Consider the following 12,478-nt stretch of genomic DNA (forward strand, 5'->3'; position numbering starts at 1 on the left):
ATATCATCTTTATGTCATGTGATAAAAATAAAAAGACACAGTAAATTAAATGTAATATCTCAAGCCGGAATTAGCAGACGCGGATTAAGTGTGGGGTTTTTTTTTTTTCTATATTTTTTTTCTTATCATAATAAACTATCTACATTTGCTTTTCTGATTAACTATAACCTAATTACAATGCATCTGTACTTATACAATTCAAATTAATATATGATTTTTTGTAAAACTACTTAATAAAAATTTTACAGTACTTTTAATTATACCGGTTAATTGTACATGTATATATATGTAGGGGGTTTTTTTTTTTTTTTTTTTTTTTTTTTCCTGCTTTTCAAATCTCATAGCAACTAAATACTGTCATTTGTATATTTATTCAAAAATTAGCAAGATTATCAGTATTTGTATGTAAGAAATATGTAGAAAGAATGAGTTATTTCCCTTTATTTTATATTTATTGATTGAATCATTTGTAATTAGCTCATCCAAATTACACTTCAAAAATAATAACACAGTTTTGTATATTCCAAATATGATAGTTTTATTGTGTATCATGACTCTAATTCAAGAACATATGATAAATAGTAGTGTAATTGAAACTTTATATTTCAAAAGACTTTATTTAATATTCAATATCATTCCAGTATTTATAACAGTTGTCTATATTATTGTGTATGCAAGTGGAAGTGGAATTATTGTGTATGCAAGAGATGAGTGTTGAATGGTAGTCCTATTGCATTAGGAAATTGTATTGTAAATTTAAATGTTGGTCTTGAATAAAAAAAAACTATTCTATTCAAAAAAAAAAAAAAAAAAAGGAATCTATAAAATGACCCCTTTTTCTAATTTTCATTGATAGTTCTTCTACACTAGACGAGACAAAATTAAACTCCAATAACCAATAAACCATACAGATCGTCCATCTGGTTTTCATAGTACTTTTTGGGGTAAGTGATGTTAGATCAGAATACGAAATAAATATCGATTGCTTTAAAAAAAAAAAAAAAAAAAGACAAAAATTCCCTTAAATAAAAATATAATTCAATCTTTGCAATATATTGATTTTATTCATAGTACGTACAGCATATGTCATAATATTCCCTTTTGGGCAGCTTTCTAGATCTGACATTGAGGTGTTTGACAAAATGTAATGTGTCTTGGCCCCGGTACACCAGTGCCAGACTGTTCTCGGATGGACTCACGGACAACAACTGGAAAAAAAGGACAAATAGATATCTTAAGAGTCGGCTTTGTGATATTTATAAACAATACACAGTAAACTTAATTTAGACAATATCAATTTTCAGAAATCCTCATTTCGTGTATAAGTTTGATATGTGGTTTTGACTCAACATTCTTTAGGAATAGCAGATCAACATTTTCTTACATTCTATCTTGTTTAATTGTACATTAAAGCATATATGTTCATATATCGGGTCATATCATTCTGAAATAGTCATTTAGATTTCCTAAACAAAGATTATATCCTTTTGAATTTCAAAATATTATTCAAATTTTCAAAAGTTATAATTCAGATGTCCAAAATGGTCGCATTGAAATCAAGAGAAATAACTCTTTCGCGACAGATTTATTTACAAAGTCGACGCAATTTGGCGGTCCGGAAAACTCGTAATCCAGAAGGTTCGGGCTGGGAACAAAGGTGTCAGGATTATCAAGGGTCCACTGTAATTATTCACAGCTTGAATCAAAAAGGATTTAATTTAAAACCATATAGAATAGAAAATGTGTTTTAGCAGTAGGACTGACCTCCTCATCCTCCCCTCGTGCTATGTAGCTGGTAATCCCTCCCTGATCAGGCTCCCATCCTGAATAAAATAAAAAGTCATCCATTAGCATATTTTTGACTTCTAATTAACTCTAACTGATTTACAACTGGCTTGGTTCAGTATTATTTGACCTTCATGTATCCCTATTTGTGCTTTGAGACTGGTATAAAGGTCAGTATCTATAATACAGAACTGATGCTGACTTAATAGTGCTATCTCTTTGAAGCATACTCACGAATATAACCAGCAGGACACACCACCCGGTCACATTATATTGACAATAATGACCAGCAGGACACACCACCCGGTCACATTATATTGACAATAATGACCAAAGTTATTATACAAAGATACAATTATCAATACAGTTTGCATGTACATACAAAAATTGGTATAAATTGTGTCTGTTTTGATTATACATTGAAATAACTATCATAGTTTTATTTATTATTTATGAGTAAGCTGTTGTTGGCCAAGATGGAAGCCGGTGAGGATTCTTATTTGGAAGGAAATTGGAGTACCCGGAGAAAACATATGGTCGGGCAGGTAACCCCATACCTTTCTACATCTGATCAGGGAATCGAACCCAGCCACCCAGGTGAAAGGCAACTGTGCTACCACTAAGCCACCAAATATAAGACCTTGTATGTAATGTACCTATATTAAGAGGTCATTAAGATACTATACTAAATGTCACTAGTAGCATACTCATAATAGGAGAGTGCATACTTGATTAAAATATATAGAATTTAGTAATTGATAGTTGATGTTGTCAGCCTCTCCAGTAAGACCACTCTCTCACATGTACCTCCATGGTCTCAATGGAGAGGTGTTCATGCAATCAGAATTATAAATATGTACATATCTTATATGCTAAATGGCAGGCTAAAAACTTTAATGAAAATACTGATTTTAATGTTTCCTTTTTTCTGTTAGACGGCATAAAAATCCCTATCCATCAATCTGATAGTCTAATGAGGGAAAAAATGGAGTCACCAAAAATGATGGAATCTTTCTCGGCTTTGATTTATTTAATCTAAACAAATCCACAAACTGAGGCTGGTGTGATTTCATACATCAGTCTATTAATTCAATGGTGAAATTAAAGTGATTTTTTTAGCCTGACTTTAATTTTGTTCCCTACCTTCACAGCCAATATATAGAAGAACATCCAAGGCGAACTCTCTGTCCCCCTCAATCTCATTGTCATGTACCAGAGTGTACGAACCATGTTTCCATCTACGAACTTGGGTACAACAGCATGGCTCTCCTTTTGTTCCTATGATATTCAAACAATATCAAAAGTGTCATAAAATATAGCGAAACAAATGTATAAACAAAAACAAAAAATATATCAAATAATGAACAGAAAATCACGTTTAGTAGGTTAACAAAAAAAATTAAAAAATTGGCAAATTTGAACATTCTGCAGATTTGTCTTTCTAAGGGAAAAGAGCTGTCCTAAATAAGAATGCAGAAAAAAATCCTGACTTGTATAAAAAATAGAAAACAAGACATTAGATAAAATTTATGGAGAATTCATGGGAACTGACATGCCATTTTATAAATTTTAAACAACATTTCTACTACAAAAATCATTTATGTTATTAAAACTACAGTTAATTAAGATATGAGAAGAATAAGAATTTCTTGGAGTGACTGCTTCTATTGTAGAAATGATGGATCAATGCAAATACATATTAAATGAAATTCTTGAAAACCTGATGCATTCCATGACTGAATTTTCAATGAATGTATGCATGTAGCTGCCTTCAAATTATTTTTGATATTAGCTGGGTTATGCCCCTTGAGTTATACCATTAGTTCCTGCAGTGTCCTCGTCGCTTTCATCAGTATCAGATTCCGGTGCCAGGTCATGCAGTTTAAGCCCCGTAAGATTTGATAAGACCAGAAACATAGCATCAGACTGGAGAACTCGTCTGCACTCGACTACGATCTCCGGGGAATTGTCTAGAAGGGAGTAACACCTTGGAAAAACCAGTAATATATCAAATGTAAGATAAAATCACCGATGGTTCCTGTACCTAGTACTGATTATTTTTATAAACAAGAGATACCCAGTTTTGAATGCCCATTACTTGGTCTGTGTAAGATATGCGATAGTCTTTTCATCTTTACTCAGCTTTCCTCTCTTCTTCTTGCTAATTTGAAAACAAGCCAAACCTTCATACAAAATTCATCCAACTGTCGGCCATTTTGCTTCTCGATCAGTCTCAAAATTAAATGAGTACATCTAAGCACCAAGGGAAGCATACAAATCAAGTTTGAGAAATATTCTTCTCAAGAAATAACAGTATCAAGGATGTTTTACAGACAGAAGACAGGTCACATTTGACCACGGATAACAGGATTTTAAACAGCCAAATTGTTAGTTTTGTTCCTTCAATTTTGCCATGAGTAAATCAGAATATTATAATTATATACAATCAACCTTCATCCCTTTATACCTCTTGTTAGCAGGCCCTTTCGGTGTCCATGAATCACATTTCTGTAACGCATCCTTTAACTGCTCGTACTTGCTGTTCTAAATAAATGGAAATTTTCAGGATTGAAAGGTACATTTATGCATGTTTACCCCTATACAGATATAATGAACACTTTATGGATACATCAAACATTTCACAGATGTATTCAACACTTCACAGATTTGTAGAAAACTTCATTGATGTATTGAATACTTCATTGATGTGTTGAACACTTCACCGATGTATTGAACACTTCATTGATGTATTAAACACTTCACAGATGTATTAAACACTTCACAGATTTGTAGAACACTTCACCGATGTATTGAACACTTCACAGATGTGTTAAACACTTCACTGATGTATTCAACACTTCATTGATGTATTGAACACTTCACAGATTTATTGAATACTTCACTGATGTATTGAATACTTCACTGATGTATTGAATACTTCATTGATGTATTGAATACTTCATTGATGTATTGAATACTTCACTGATGTATTGAATACTTCATTGATGTATTGAATACTTCATTGATGTATTGAATACTTCATTGATATATTGAACAATTTAGTGTTCATGCTTCATGTGTCATTTGTGTAATGAACCATAACCATTGAATCACTAAAAGGTCATGCATGTATGAGACCATATCTGACTTTGATATATCTGTATACAACAACCTATTAACACACACATTGAAGTACAAAAAATGTTATTAAAATAACTAAAATATTATTTGGCACTGAAAAGACAATGGTATTTGTATTGTACCTGTAAAAAGTTCTGTAGTTCAATCTGAGATTCCTCCTCGAAGCGTTCCCGGATATCTGCTTGTGAGAGCATATCTAAGTATGTTGGGTTTATCCAGTCAAAAAACACATCCTCCTGATAAAATGGAATACAACTATATATTCCTAAAACTATGGAAATTTGATAAAAATGGGTTTATATGTATTTTGTTCTGACTTTCACATTATTTGTCTGATCTGCCATGCTAAAAGGTCAATGTCATTAATACTGTACATAATTGACAAGTGCAAGAAATGATTAATTGTCTCAGTAATGGCGTAAAATTAACCTTCCTATAGGGAAATTAATTTGAAAGTATTCGCTTAATTTCCCATGACTGTGATGTTTGTGATAAATAGAATCATATATTGGTATATATCTGTTATGTATCAATATATTGAATAACTATATTAATAATGGATGAATTCCACAAGAGAAAGTTGAAAAAGCCTTATAAATGTTTTAAAATACAAAATGATCACATTCTGCTGTCACCTCTATTGAAACAGCCTGAACTAGTTGTGGGTGTGGCTCCTCAAAGGGGGCGGGTCTTATTATAGATGGGCCATGGAACCAGCCACTGACTGACAAGCGTGTCTTGTCCTCCGACAGCACCTCAGCCACCTGTCAAGGGAGACAAATCAATAAATCTGATTTCATGTCACATAAAGACTATATTTACCAACTGTCTATAACTACTACCTGTCTACAACTACACCTCTTAAGCAACCAGCTGTCTATAATTAAACCTGGTTTATTATAACAATCACCTGTCTTTAACTACATCTGTCTTTAGCAACCACCTCTCTATAACTACATGTACCACCTGTACCACCTGTACCACCTGTCTATAATTACCACCTGTACCACCTGTCTATAACTACCACCTGTACCACCTGTCTATAACTACCACCCATACCACCTGTCTATAACTACCACCTGTACCACCTGTACCACCTGTCTATAACTACCACCCATACCACCTGTCTATAACTACCACCTGTACCACCTGTACCACCTGTCTATAACCACCACCTATACCACCTGTCTATAACTACCACCTGTACCACCTGTCTATAACTACCACCTGTACCACCTGTCTATAACTACCACCTGTACCACCTGTACCACCTGTCTATAACTACCACCTGTACCACCTGTCTATAACTACCACCTGTACCACCTGTCTATAACTACCACCTGTCTTTATATTTTACAGGTCCTTCGTAATCTGCCTATATTTTATCTACTTTAGTGAATGTCGGTTAATTTTCACAATTCTGTCATGAATTTACTACAATTGTACCCACCTGATGGAATGATAATGGCGTCACCTCAAAGAACAGGAAGTTATTTCTCACTGGAACCACAGACTTCACAACACCTGCGGGTTGTCCATTCTCTGAAGGATATAATTTAACAGCTATCAACACTTTCATCCTTGGATATTGATGAAATGTAGATTATTGGTTGAGATTGCCATATCTTTAGCACCCATGTCACAAATGTAGGGAAGACAGTACACTTGAAACCTAGCTTGTTTATTTTTACTATAATACTACTTACAGTCAACCTACCTGATAATAATTAGTCACACTGTGCAGTTACAAAAACACCAGAGTAAGACGATTTGCTCAGTAAAACTGTTTACAGGGCGAAGTCTACATGTGAAATCTGGACTGTAAACAATAATTATGAAAACTTGGGATTTTTTTTATTTTTATTTCTTTTATTTATTGATCTTTTTTTTGTGTGTGTTTTTTTTTTTTTTTTTTTTGTTTGTTTCTCAAGTTGAGACAATCTTATAAAACAGGTAAGTGAGATTATCAACCTTTTAAAGTCTTCCATTAAGCACACCCATTCTCTTTTCCAGGAAACTAACAGTATTCCGTCTTTTTGTAATGCAGAGTCATCTGCTCACATGAGCAGGTATTGATTGTTACGTTATTAGTTTGTGTGAGAATATTATGTCGTTTTCTCACAAAGTCGTGACATCTCTCACTCACATTACAAATGATGGAACCATTGATACCTGCTCAAAGAGTAGATAACTCTGCAATACAAAAAAGATGGAACATGAAATACATGTACATCTGAATGCTTCAGGGAACTAGTAAGCTAGGCCTACTGTCAGCAAATATTGTACAGAAACTAATGACCATTTTTATCTAACAGACCAGTCATATCACAAGCAAATCAATTTTATAAGTCCTTATTTTATTTATTTCTTTAGATAAGGTTTTATTTGCAATGTCCAAACTTTCTGGTTTCTCTATACCCACCGTTGACTGCAAACAGATCAAGTGCCCCTCCATCTTCATCTGACCATGATGGTGGAACAAGGTAGTAGATAAAGGCAATCCGTCTCCCTTCCAGTTCATCATCATGGCACAGCAGCGTGTCTACAATAGTCACATGACAGTCATGTAATTGCAAACTCTATTTATATCAAAATATATTAACTCTTGTTTGCCTCGACTGAAGCGAGTGAGGGATGTTACTGTAGGAGGAAACCGGAGTACCTCGGGAAAACCAACGTGGTCAGGTAGGTGACTCGATGCCTTTTCATATTTTATCATGGAATTGAATTCTGGCCGCCTAGTTGAAAGGCAAGTGTGTTACCACTGTACTTATGTGCCACCCAACCATTATTGACAGCCATGTGTAATATACATGTACAAACCGCATGAACCATGTAAGGTTTACTGTTTTTACTGTTATCACCGGTAAAAAAAATTTACAAGGGGGGGGGGGAAGAGGCAAAAACTCATATCTTGTAAGTCTATTGTGTTTTTTGTTTTTGTTTTGTAACAGAAAGCATCACAAATCAAATTTATTTTAATGCTTCCGCTGGGGATCAAACCAGGACCGCAGGATTACAAGTCTTAAACTCAACCAATCGAGCCAAAAGAAGTTCTCTTTGCTAGCTGACCGGTTGTTGTGAAAAATTTACCAGGGCTTCAGTTTGACAACTAGAACACAAATCTTGAACGTCATTTAACACAAAAAAAAAAAAAAAAACTCCCTAGAGAATTCAAATGGATTCTAGGAAAAAAACAAATATGTAAGATATATCTGAAAACAAAATCATGCCACCATACAGTATTTTACAAGATACAATTTTTCACATTTTTCTGCATAGGCAGAAATTCAGGAATATATATATATAAGTCCATCCCCCACTTGTAGTATTCTACATTCAGCCTAACTGGTTTAAGAATTTAAGAGAGAAACATAATTTTGTTCATCTTTATATATTGACAGAGTATATACATTCACTGAATTTAATAAAAAAAAAAAGACACATCATTATGCATACCAGGTAAATATAATTTATCACATGACTGACATGTTCTGGCCTTGTCTTAAATATCCTAAGACTACAGTGACGTCATGAATAAATGATATGTGATGATGTCACATAATTGTTTTGGTCATGTAAAACTTATGAAATTATAAGGAAGTCAATATGGGACTTCTTCCCTAATTTTCTAATCAATTTATGAGTTATGTAATTAACAGAATATTACACTTGATGTAAATTGGAATTTATTAACTTGATAAATGATTTAATACATCACTCACCTTAATGCTTGTGATGTATCGAATTATTGAACTCATTCACCCGCGACATGAATTCAATATTACATTGACACGCATGTATGATATCCTCTATATACTGTATTTAATGAACAGAATTCAAAATGTTACAGTTAAAAATAACAGCAACTGTACATGTAACTATACCTGTAAATTCGTACTTGGCACAAGACATGTCGACTGTGTTGTTTAGGGGTATATGGGTAACTGTCTCCAGCCATTCTTTGAATTTCACATAAATCAGGTCCCTGTGAAACAGAATGAACCACTGAATGATGATTTATGATTTTAATCTTCATAACAAATTTTTTTATAATGAAGATTCTCATTTCTCAGACAAATATGAGCTACTTATTTATATTATAGGATATATTATGATGCACCACTTTTACAATGTACCAAATTTCTCTTCATACTTTTATGTTATAAAATATATTATGATATTAAGGTCGTACAAAAAATCCTGATTATAACCACATTTCCCTTTTTTCTGACCTGAATTGATGTGTTTGTGAAAATGATCTATAAAATATTCTGAATATCAAGATTTTTTTATCATTTTTAATTACAGATTTTCTTTTCAACTGTTAAAAAAAATTTAAAACTTGTATAACAATTACCTAAAGCATGTCAAACACAACACTTTTTTTTTTACCTTAGAGCACTGATGTGAGGGGTCTGCACAACTTTAAGATCTTCTCTGCTCTATAACATTTAAAGAATAAAAAACTCAACGTCAGTTTAGATGTTTTCCTTAATAAATGAATATTTAAGTTTATAGTTACAATACATAACAATTCTCTGCTAGGATTATTACAATTTGTAATATCATGTGAAGGTTGAAGATTTGTGATATTCATTATGGGGCGATTACTCATGATCAAAACTTCTAGCCTCAGAATAAAACATTTACAGACCTCACCTTAACACGAAAACTGAAATAAAAATCATTTCAAATTGCTGTTTCTTCTGTATTATTGAATTTATAAAATTATGAACAACAGAAACGTTTTATTGTTTTTCATGTTTAAATATAGGGTCAAAAATTGTAAATCTCCTAAATATGGAGGGTCGGGATGTATGCAGTATGCAATTTTTATCTTTAGTTACAATACTTTCATAGAGGCTGAGTAAAATGTTAATTAATTATAATTTATATTTAAATACATAAATTTCAAATTCATTCATGACTGGAAGTTTATGAACAACCTGGTAAAACTTGTACAGGTCATTGTTTTTCTCTGTGAATGTCAAGTCCAGAAGCTCTTCCTGAAGGCTCTCAAGGAATTCTTCATCTTCAATGAAAGTTGGCAGGATACCGTGGGTGAATGGTTCATGGCACAGTTGCAATCCACCTGGAATGAAAACCAGTAAGGGTTCTGTAAATACACTATCATTTCTGTGGTCTTTTAAGCATTGAACGGCTTTCAGTTGGCATTCATATTGACTATGAATGCCAACTGAAAGCCGTTCAATGCTTATATTTACCATCTGTGATTTTTTATTTATCGTGCGATTTTTTTTTGAAATTTTCAAATTCAAATTGCAGTTGGCAGTTCATAAGCTGGTGAACTCGCAACTGAATTGGTAGGGTTATATAGTGGCAGTGCCATACAATGGTAAATATAGCTTAATGTAAATTAGAACCTGAGATGTAATAAAAAATTTCAAAACGTAAAAACACATTTGTTATATTTCTACCTGTGTTAAGTACAAGTGTATAAAAAACATAATTTTATACATGTATGAATCAGTCATTAAAGAAATGCTTGTCAAAATATATATTTGGCATAGAAAATATGTAAAATATAAGATAATTAGAATCCTTTAGATGGATGAAAGGGGGAAAAGGGAACAGGAATCTGCTATACCTTATGATAAAGATTCAAGAAAAGATTCAAGTCTAAGAAGTGTTTTTATGCACTACTTTCAAGCTGCACTACTAGATGAAGTCATTCATTCACCCCAATCAAACTCCTCAGATGTATTTCTAAGCTAACTAAAGCGACTTCTGTTTGGTTTAATATTGTTTTCATACTTTTTAATATTGGGAGTCGACGATATGTTCGTGTTTGTCTCCTTATGATATCATAAAAACTGATGCCATTTTTATAGTAATACCTGTCCTCACTGAAGCATAAAACACCCAGCAGGACACCCCACCTGGTCACATTACACTGACAGCAGGTGAACCAGATGTCCAACACTAAATTAACAAGTGATGCAAACTCTAGCTTGTATGTCTCATATTATTGTGGTGGATTATAAATTTGTCGGTGTATTGTAAAATAGTGTGTTTACTTGGCATTTTTACTATTAAATTTCTTCCTGAACATTGCTTATTTATTGTGTAACCAGTAAACGTGCCAGCACTACATTTGACAAGCCAACAGAGAAATATTGGTAAACTTGAAAGAAACTTGGCTGGCTGGTAAGGATGAGAAATATGTTTCACCCATACCCCAGGCATCTATGAATAGGCTGAATCGCAATGACGTCGCATGGTCGAGTGACTTCTGACTGGTAGGCAGAAAAAAACAAACAAACTGAAGCTGATGATAACGTTAGCTTGACTGAGCTAGGCCTATTTAAAACAGGGCTTTTTCCGGGGGCTTTTTGGGGCCGTTAATGGGCCCCATTCCCAATTGAAATTATTTATTTCATATTAAAGCCAATTCCCAAAATTTACAGTTTACTCTTGAAAAAAACTTTCCCAATTCACCAATTTTCTTCCCAAAATGAGACAAAAAGGCCCTTTCCCAAACCAGTGAGAAAAAGTCCTGTAAAATCACATTATGCCCACATCCTGCTGTGTGATCAACTGCACCAGTAGAGGAAACATTGAAAACAATGTTGCATTCCACAGAATTACCAAAAGTGCTGACAATTGAGATAAATAAATTGTTACAATGAAGGCAAGATGGATGGACCTCTTCTGCAAATTGTTGGGCATGCAGTCGCCATTTTGTCTCAGGTACATTTAAATTAACGATTTCACACCAGACATTCACTCGAGATAATCCATATAAAGGCCTAAACAGTTAAGAATTAACTAATGATTATGCAATCTTTTGATATATTTTCGTTTGGTTTCAAATCAAGATCGTTCAAAGATCTAGATCTGTTTGCAGTTAACTAACAAGACCCTAGCTTGTACTTCACAATTGTATACTGGGTCATTTACATCTAGTCTATTATCTGTCAAACTGTCCAAGTCTGGTGTCAGAGCTACTCCTATAACATAAGAGGCCGCTGGTCGGCCCTTTTTCTATCGGATATGGTTATACGGCACCTGTCAAAAGTATCTCGCCGTGTAAAACCTCTAACATTGTTGGAGTAGTGTCAGAGCCAGAAGAAATTCGCACTAGGGACCGACAATCCTTTCTCTTGTTTCCTCATATAACTTTCTAAATGAAGCTGTTAATCCGATGAAATAACAGCAAATGTTTACCTGCGTCGCACGCCTTGCCAGCCTGATACGACGACTCAAAATTCTTCACATTTTCATCTTCAGTGTAGCACTTGTTTAGCGACACTGACAGGGATTTTTGCGTGTTCGCGGACTTAGTTTTGTGCTTTCCCTTTTTCACTTTTGGCGCTGTTTCTCCGTTGACATCATCAGTCACTGTACGTTTTCGTTCCATGAAGGTTAATGCGGTTTGATGACAACAGGGAGGAAATGCAAAACACACGTGTGTACGTACCTGTTTACAACCGGAAGTTAGTTGTGTACTTTCGTTTTCAAACACATCTATTTCTTTTTAATTATTTTGTAAAATAAATTATGAAATATGCCATTGTAACTAAAACCT

General features: G+C 33.7%; 1 protein-coding gene across 1 annotated transcript; it reads right to left on the reverse strand.

Moving 5' to 3' along the window:
• Positions 1-1,044: 1,044 nt before the first annotated feature.
• Positions 1,045-12,371, reverse strand: LOC117326107 (prolyl 3-hydroxylase OGFOD1-like). Its single transcript, XM_033882728.1, has 13 exons — positions 12,118-12,371; positions 9,876-10,021; positions 9,322-9,371; positions 8,814-8,914; positions 7,349-7,468; positions 6,377-6,468; positions 5,562-5,690; positions 5,049-5,162; positions 4,253-4,329; positions 3,603-3,772; positions 2,929-3,063; positions 1,765-1,823; positions 1,045-1,208 (listed from the first exon to the last, which is right to left on the reverse strand). The coding sequence occupies exons 1-13, from the start codon at positions 12,308-12,310 to the stop codon at positions 1,062-1,064; spliced, it is 1,533 nt and encodes a 510-aa protein (XP_033738619.1). The 5' UTR covers positions 12,311-12,371; the 3' UTR covers positions 1,045-1,061.
• Positions 12,372-12,478: the final 107 nt, after the last annotated feature.

The sequence above is a fragment of the Pecten maximus genome, chromosome 4 (assembly GCF_902652985.1).
Source record: "Pecten maximus chromosome 4, xPecMax1.1, whole genome shotgun sequence".
Classification (NCBI taxonomy): Eukaryota; Metazoa; Mollusca; class Bivalvia; order Pectinida; family Pectinidae; genus Pecten; species Pecten maximus.

Bases quoted from the DNA above. Each gene is read 5' to 3' on its own strand.
- LOC117326107 (XM_033882728.1), bottom strand. From the start codon at position 12,310: ATGGAACGAAAACGTACAGTGACTGATGATGTCAACGGAGAAACAGCG. The intron at 10,022-12,117 runs GTAAACATTTGC...TTTTCATTCCAG, and splicing joins TGGCAAGGCGTGCGACGCAG to GTGGATTGCAACTGTGCCAT. The intron at 6,469-7,348 runs GTGGGTATAGAG...TATATCCTTCAG, and splicing joins TGATCTGTTTGCAGTCAACG to AGAATGGACAACCCGCAGGT.